Below are 8,350 nucleotides of genomic sequence, written 5' to 3'. Positions count from 1 at the left end.
GGGGAAGGGTCGGGGGGAGGGGGAAGGGTCGGGGGGAGGGGGAAGGGTCGGGGGGAGGGGGAAGGGTCGGGGGGAGGGGGAAGGGTCGGGGGAGGGGGAAGGGTCGGGGGAGGGGGAAGGGTCGGGGGAGGGGGAAGGGTCGGGGAGGGGGAAGGGTCGGGGGAGGGGGAAGGGTCGGGGGGAGGGGGAAGGGTCGGGGGGAGGGGGAAGGGTCGGGGGGAGGGGAAGGGTCGGGGGAGGGGGAAGGGTCGGGGGAGGGGGAAGGGTCGGGGGAGGGGGAAGGGTCGGGGGAGGGGGAAGGGTCGGGGAGGGGGAAGGGTCGGGGGAGGGGGAAGGGTCGGGGGAGGGGGAAGGGTCGGGGAGGGGGAAGGGTCGGGGGAGGGGGAAGGGTCGGGGGAGGGGGAAGGGTCGGGGGGGGAAGGGTCGGGGGGGGAAGGGTCGGGGGGGGAAGGGTCGGGGGGGGAAGGGTCGGGGAAGGGGGGGGGCGGGGAAGGGGGGGGGCGGGGAAGGGGGGGGGCGGGGAGGGGGCCTTGGGGTCAATCAGGGAATGGGGAGGGTGTTGGTGGGAGACTGTAGCCGACGGGCTGCGGTCTGTCGCTCAGTCACCTTTAGATCGTACTTCCTATGGACGTTGAGCATGTAGCTGAAGACGTTGCGCATCACCAGGATGTAGGTGTCCTCACCGTCCACTGTGAGGCGGTACATGGCCAGGAACTGGGGCAGTATGATGTTGCCATGACAGTTCACCACGTGCTGCAGGGAGCAGGGTGGAAGAGGGAGAGATACCCAACAGACAAGCATTAACGCAAGGGGAATTACAGCAGGAGGCCGTTCAGCCCCATCCCTCCTCCAGCCTGTCACAGACAGGGAACAGCAGGAGGCCGTTCAGCCCCATCCCTCCTCCAGCCTGTCACACAGGAACAGCAGGAGGCCATTCAGCCCCATCCCTCCTCCAGCCTGTCACAGACAGGGAACAGCAGGAGGCCATTCAGCCCCTCCCTCCTCCAGCCTGTCACACAGGAACAGCAGGAGGCCATTCAGCCCCCCTCCCTCCTCCAGCCTGTCACACAGGAACAGCAGGAGGCCATTCAGCCCCATCCCTCCTCCAGCCTGTCACACAGGAACAGCAGGAGGCCATTCAGCCCCCCCTCCTCCTCCAGCCTGTCACACAGGAACAGCAGGAGGCCATTCAGCCCCCCTCCCTCCTCCAGCCTGTCCCACAGGGGAACAGCAGGAGGCCATTCAGCCCCTCCTCCCTCCTCCAGCCTGTCCCACAGGGGAACAGCAGGAGGCCATTCAGCCCCCCTCCCTCCTCCAGCCTGTCACACCCAGGGAACAGCAGGAGGCCATTCAGCCCCCCCTCCCTCCTCCAGCCTGTCACACAGGAACAGCAGGAGGCCATTCAGCCCCCCTCCCTCCTCCAGCCTGTCACACAGGAACAGCAGGAGGCCATTCAGCCTTATCTGTCTGAAACCTCTACTCCACATGCGGAGCAGTGGGGGAAGCTCATCTGAACCGGATGTTGGGGAGCACGAAGGGGATGAGAGAGCAGGGGTTGGGGGGCACACGAAGGGGAAGAGGGATCTGGGAGGGGTGATGGGAAGGGCAAGAGGGAGCGGGACCGCAAAGAGAGTGAGCAAGTGACAAGGTAGAGAGAGAGAGAGAGCGCAGAGAGAGAGGAGAGAGAGAGGAGAGGGAAAGAGAAAGAGAAAGAGAAAGAGAAAGAGAAAAAGAGGAGAGAGAGAGGGAAGAGAGAGAGGAGAGGAGAGAGAAAAAGAGGAGAGAGAGAGAGAAAAGAGAGGAGAGGAGAGAGAGAGAGGAGAGGAGAGGGAAAAAGAAAGAGAAAGAGGAGAGAGAGAGAGAAAAGAGAAGAGAGGAGAGGAGAGAAGAAGAGAGAGAAGAGAGAAGAGACAAAGAGAGAGAAGAGAAAGAAGGGGAAAGGAAAAAGGGAGAGCAGAGATGGCAGGAAGAAAAACAATGAGAAGGAAGAAAGACGATTGGAAAAGGAGAGCTCAGGCATTGAGGGACAAGTTGGGGAAGAAACAAAACTGGGATTCAAGTGAGAGGGGCCAGGGTTGGTGGCCGGGGGTTAGGTTAGGCTCGAGGGGCCGAGCGGCCATGTCCACCCTCAGGGCGGAGGGATGAGGCCAGCCCACTCTCCCCCCGCCCCCCACGGGAAGAGACGCTCACCTGGTGATAATCCGAGAGGAAGCTGTGCATGTTGGCCACGTCCTCACTGGAGATCTGTTTGATCACGTACTTCTTATCATAGCTGTTCAGGAACAGCACCGTGTGCCGGGCATCGTTCTCACTGTACGGAGCACCTCGGGTCATCGATACCTGGGGGGGGGGACACAACACACCGTGACGGGGGTTAGACACAGGGTACAGCTCCCTGAACACCGTCCCCCCCACTCCCAGGGACAGGGGGTTAGATACAGAGTAAAGCTCCCTCTACACCGTCCCCCACTCCCAGGGACTGGGGGTTAGATACAGGGTACAGCTCTCTGAACACTGTCCCCCACTCCCAGGGACAGGGGGGTTAGACACAGGATACAGCTCCCTGAACACTGTCCCTCCCACTCCCAGGGAGAGGGGGTTAGACACAGGGTACAGCTCCATGAACACTGTCCCCCACTCCCCAGGGACGGGGGTTAGATACAGGGTACAGCTCCCTGAACACCGTCCCCCCACTCCCAGGGACAGGGGAGTTAGACACAGGGTACAGCTCCCTCTACACCGTCCCCCACTCCCAGGGACAGGGGGTTAGATACAGGGTACAGCTCCCTGAACACTGTCCCCAACTCCCAGGGACGGGGGGTTAGATACAGGGTACAACTCCCTGAACACTGTCCCCAACTCCCAGGGACGGGGGGTTAGATACAGGGTACAGCTCCCTGAACACCGTCCCCCACTCCCCAGGGACAGGGGGTTAGATACAGGGTACAGCTCCCTCTACACTGTCCCCCCCCCCACTCCCAGGGACAGGGGGTTAGATACAGGGTACAGCTCCCTGAACACGGTCCCCCCACTCCGAGGGACAGGGGGTTAGATACAGGGTACAGCTCCCTGAACACTGTCCCCCCACTCCCAGGGACGGGGGGTTAGATACAGGGTACAGCTCCCTCTACACCATCCCCCCCACTCCCAGGGACAGGGGGTTAGATACAGAGTAAAGCTCCCTCTACACCGTCCCCCCCACTCCCAGGGACAGGGCGGTTAGATACAGAGTAAAGCTCCCTCTCCACCGTCCCCCACTCCCAGGGACGGGGGGTTAGACACAGGGTACAGCTCCCTCTACACTGTCCCCCCCCCCCCCCCACTCCCAGGGACAGGGGTTAGATACAGGGTACAGCTCCCTGAACACCGTCCCCCCCACTCCCAGGGACAGGGGGTTAGATACAGAGTAAAGCTCCCTCTACACCGTCCCCCACTCCCAGGGACTGGGGGTTAGATACAGGGTACAGCTCTCTGAACACTGTCCCCCCCACTCCCCAGGGACAGGGGGTTAGATACAGGGTACAGCTCCCTGAACACTGTCCCCCACTCCCAGGGACAGGGGGGTTAGACACAGGATACAGCTCCCTGAACACTGTCCCTCCCACTCCCAGGGAGAGGGGGTTAGACACAGGGTACAGCTCCATGAACACTGTCCCCCACTCCCCAGGGACAGGGGGTTAGATACAGGGTACAGCTCCCTGAACACTGTCCCTCCCACTCCCAGGGACGGGGGGGTTAGACACAGGGTACAGCTCCCTGAACACTGTCCCTCCCACTCCCAGGGACGGGGGGTTAGACACAGGGTACAGCTCCCTCTACACCGTCCCCCCCAGGGACAGAGGGTTAGACACAGGGTACAGCTCCCTCTACACCGTCCCCCCCACTCCCAGGGAGAGGGGGTTAGATACAGGGTACAGCTCCCTCTACACTGTCCCCCCCACTCCCAGGGACGGGGGGTTAGATACAGAGTACAGCTCCCTGAACACTGTCCCTCCCACTCCCAGGGATGGGGGGTTAGATACAGGGTACAGCTCCCTCTACACTGTCCCCCCCCACTCCCAGGGACGGGGGGTTAGATACAGGGTACAGCTCCCTGAACACTGTCCCCCCCCACTCCCAGGGATGGGGGGTTAGATACAGGGTACAGCTCCCTGAACACTGTCCCCCCACTCCCAGGGAGAGGGGGTTAGATACAGGGTACAGCTCCCTGAACACTGTCCCCCCCACTCCCAGGGACAGGGGTTAGATACTGGGTACAGCTCCCTGAACACTGTCCCTCCCACTACCAGGGATATGGGGTTAGACACAGGGTACAGCTCCCTCTACACTGTCCCTCCCACTCCCAGGAACAGGGGGTTAGATACAGGGTACAGCTCCCTCTACACCGTCCCTCCCACTCCCAGGGACAGGGGGTTAGACACAGGGTACAGCTCCCTCTACACTGTCCCTCCCACTCCCAGGGACAGGGGGTTAGACACAGGGTACAGCTCCCTCTACACTGTCCCTCCCACTCCCAGGGACAGGGGGTTAGATACAGGGTACAGCTCCCTCTACACTGTCCCTCCCACTCCCAGGGATAGGGGGTTAGATACAGGGTACAGCTCCCTGAACACTGTCCCCCACTCCCCAGGGACAGGGGGTTAGATACAGGGTATAGCTCCCTGAACACTGTTCCCCCCACTCCCAGGGATAGGGGGTTAGATACAGGGTATAGCTCCCTGAACACTGTCCCTCCCACTCCCAGGGACAGGGGGGGTTAGATACAGGGTACAGCTCCCTGAACACTGTCCCCAACTCCCCAGGGACAGGGGGGTTAGACACAGGGTACAGCTCCCTGAACACCGTCCCCCCCCCACTCCCTGGGACAGGGGGTTAGATACAGGGTATAGCTCCCTGAACACCGTCCCCCCCCACTCCCAGGGACGGGGGTTAGATACAGGGTACAGCTCCCTGAACACTGTCCCCCCCCACTCCCTGGGACAGGGGGTTAGATACAGGGTACAGCTCCCTGAACACTGTCCCCCACTCCCAGGGACGGGGAGTTAGATACAGGGTACAGCTCCCTGAACACTGTCCCCCCCACTCCCAGGGACAGGGGGTTAGATACAGGGTACAGCTCCCTCTACACCGTCGCCCCACTCCCAGGGACAGGGGGTTAGACACAGGGTACAGCTCCCTGAACACTGTCCCCCCCCACTCCCATGGACAGGGGGTTAGACACAGGGTACAGCTCCCTCTACACTGTCCCCCACTCCCTGGGACAGGGGGTTAGATACAGGGTACAGCTCCCTGAACACTGTCCCCCCCCACTCCCAGGGACAGGGGGTTAGACACAGGGTACAGCTCCCTCTACACTGTCCCCCACTCCCTGGGACAGGGGGTTAGATACAGGGTACAGCTCCCTGAACACCGTCCCCCCCCACTCCCTGGGACAGGGGGTTAGATACAGGGTACAGCTCCCTGAACACTGTCCCTCCACTCCCAGGGACGGGGGGTTAGATACAGGGTACAGCTCCCTGAACACTGTCCCCCCCCACTCCCAGGGACGGGGGTTAGATACAGGGTACAGCTCCCTGAACACTGTCCCCCCCACTCCCCAGGGACGGGGGTTTAGACACAGGGTACAGCTCCCTGAACACTGTTCCCCCCACTCCCAGGGATAGGGGGTTAGATACAGGGTATAGCTCCCTGAACACCGTCCCCCCCCACTCCCTGGGACAGGGGGTTAGATACAGGGTACAGCTCCCTGAACACTGTCCCCCCCACCCCCAGGGACAGGGGGGTTAGACACAGGGTACAGCTCCCTGAACACTGTCCCCCCCACTCCCAGGGACAGGGGGTTAGATACAGGGTACAGCTCCCTGAACACTGTCCCCCCCACTCCCAGGGACAGGGGGTTAGATACAGGGTACAGCTCCCTGAACACTGTCCCTCCCACTCCCAGGGACAGGGGGTTAGATACAGGGTACAGCTCCCTGAACACTGTCCCCCACTCCCAGGGACGGGGGGTTAGATACAGGGTACAGCTCCCTGAACACTGTCCCCCACTCCCAGGGACAAGGGGTTAGATACAGGGTACAGCTCCCTGAACACCGTCCCCCCCCACTCCCAGGGACAGGGGGTTAGATACAGAGTACAGCTCCCTCTACACCATCCCCACTCCCAGGGACAGGGGGTTAAATACAAAGTAAAGCTCTCTCTACACTGTCCCCCATCAAACACACCGTGGGGCAGCACAGTGGCTCAGTGGTGAGCACTGCTGCCTCACAGCGCCAGGGAGCTGGGTTCAATTCCCACCTCAGGTGACTGTCTGTGTGGAGTTTGTACATTCTCCCCGTGTCTGCGTGGGTTTCCTCCGGGTGCTCCGGTTTCCTCCCACAGTCCAAAGATGTGCAGGTCAGGGTGGGATTGGCCGTGCTAAATTGTCCCGTAGTGCCCAGGGATGTGCAGGTTAGGGTGGGATTGGCCGTGCTAAATTGTCCCGTAGTGCCCAGGGATGTACAGGTTAGGGTGGGGATTGGCCGTGCTAAATTGTCCCTGTAGTGCCCAGGGATGTGCAGGTTAGGGTGGCATTGGCCGTGCTAAATTGTCCCGTAGTGCCCAGGGATGTGCAGGTTAGGGTGGGATTGGCCGTGCTAAATTGTCCCATAGTGCCCAGGGATGTACAGGTTAGGGTGGGATTGGCCGTGCTAAATTGTCCCCGTAGTGCCCAGGGATGTGCAGGTTAGGGTGGGATTGGCCGTGCTAAATTGTCCCATAGTGCCCAGGGATGTGCAGGTTAGGGTGGGATTGGCCGTGCTAAATTGTCCCCGTAGTGCCCAGGGATGTGCAGGTTAGGGTGGATTGGCCGTGCTAAATTGTCCCATAGTGCCCAGGGATGTGTAGGTTAGGGTGGGATTGGCTGTGCTAAATTGTCCCGTAGTGCCCAGGGATGTGCAGGTTAGGGTGGGATTGGCCGTGCTAAATTGTCCCCCTAGTGCCCAGGGATGTGCGGGTTAGGGTGGGATCGGCCATGCTAAATTGTCCCCGTAGTGCCCAGGGATGTGCAGGTTAGGGTGGGATTGGCCGGGCTAAATTGTCCCGTAGTGCCCAGGGATGTGCATGTTCGGGTGGGATTGGCCGTGCTAAATTGTCCCCGTAGTGCCCAGGGATGTGCGGGTTAGGGTGGGATTGGCCGTGCTAAATTGTCCCGTAGTGCCCAGGGATGTGCAGGTTAGGGTGGGATTGGCCGTGCTAAATTGTCCCCGTAGTGCCCAGGGATGTGCAGGTTAGGGTGGGATTGGCCGTGCTAAATTGTCCCCGTAGTGTCCAGGGATGTGCAGGTTAGGGTGGGATTGGCCGTGCTAAATTGTCCCATAGTGCCCAGGGATGTGTAGGTTAGGGTGGGATTGGCTGTGCTAAATTGTCCCGTAGTGCCCAGGGATGTGCAGGTTAGGGTGGGATTGGCCGTGCTAAATTGTCCCCCTAGTGCCCAGGGATGTGCGGGTTAGGGTGGGATCGGCCATGCTAAATTGTCCCCGTAGTGCCCAGGGATGTGCATGTTCGGGTGGGATTGGCCGTGCTAAATTGTCCCGTAGTGCCCAGGGATGTGCAGGTTAGGGTGGGATTGGCCGGGCTAAATTGTCCCCGTAGTGCCCAGGGATGTGCAGGTTAGGGTGGGATTGGCCGTGCTAAATTGTCCCGTAGTGCCCAGGGATGTGCAGGTTAGGGTGGGATTGGCCGTGCTAAATTGTCCCCGTAGTGCCCAGGGATGTACAGGTTAGGGTGGGATTGGCCATGCTAAATTGTCCCGTAGTGCCCAGGGATGTGTAGGTTAGGGTGGGATTGGCAGTGCTAAATTGTCCCCGTAGTGCCCAGGGATGTACAGGTTAGGGTGGGATTGGCCATGCTAAATTGTCCCCGTAGGGTTAGGTGCATTAGTCAGAGGGAAATAGGTCTGAGTGGGTTACTCTTCAGAGGGTCAGTGTGGACTGGTTGGGCCGAAGGGCCTGTTTCCACACTGCAGGGAATCTAACCTAATCCCAGGGACAGCACAGGGTTAGATAGAGTAAAGGTTCCTCTACACAATTCCCTCAACATACCCCAGGGACAGGGGGTTAGATCCAGAGTAAAGCTCCCTCTATACTGTCCCTCACTCCCAGGGACAGGGGGTAGATACAGAGTAAAGCTCCCTCAACACCGTCCCCCCATCAAACACTCCCAGGGACAGGGGGTAGATACAGAGTAAAGCTCCCTCAACACCGTCCCCCCATCAAACACTCCCAGGGACAGGGGGTTAGATACAGAGTAAAGCTCCCTCTACACCATCCCCCACTCCCAGGGACAGGGGGTTAGATCCAGAGTACAGCTC

At 60.4% G+C, this 8,350-nt stretch overlaps 1 protein-coding gene across 1 annotated transcript in view; it reads right to left on the bottom strand.

The window, feature by feature from the left end:
- Positions 1–576: 576 nt before the first annotated feature.
- Positions 577–8,350, bottom strand: part of LOC140471157 (phosphatidylinositol 5-phosphate 4-kinase type-2 gamma-like) — a gene marked incomplete at its 3' end in the record, with an annotated part of 22,004 nt that continues 14,230 nt past the window's right edge. The window contains exons 5-6 of the mRNA XM_072567034.1: positions 2,191–2,340; positions 577–753 (exon numbers count right to left, since the gene is read on the bottom strand). Of these exons, the coding sequence (XP_072423135.1) occupies positions 577–753; positions 2,191–2,340 (327 nt within the window). The remainder of the gene's footprint in view (positions 754–2,190; positions 2,341–8,350) is intronic.

Source organism: Chiloscyllium punctatum, chromosome X (genome assembly GCF_047496795.1).
Source record: "Chiloscyllium punctatum isolate Juve2018m chromosome X, sChiPun1.3, whole genome shotgun sequence".
Classification (NCBI taxonomy): Eukaryota; Metazoa; Chordata; class Chondrichthyes; order Orectolobiformes; family Hemiscylliidae; genus Chiloscyllium; species Chiloscyllium punctatum.
The sequence above is the reverse complement of the archived record's forward strand: the minus strand, read 5'-3'. Positions and strand labels throughout refer to the sequence as shown.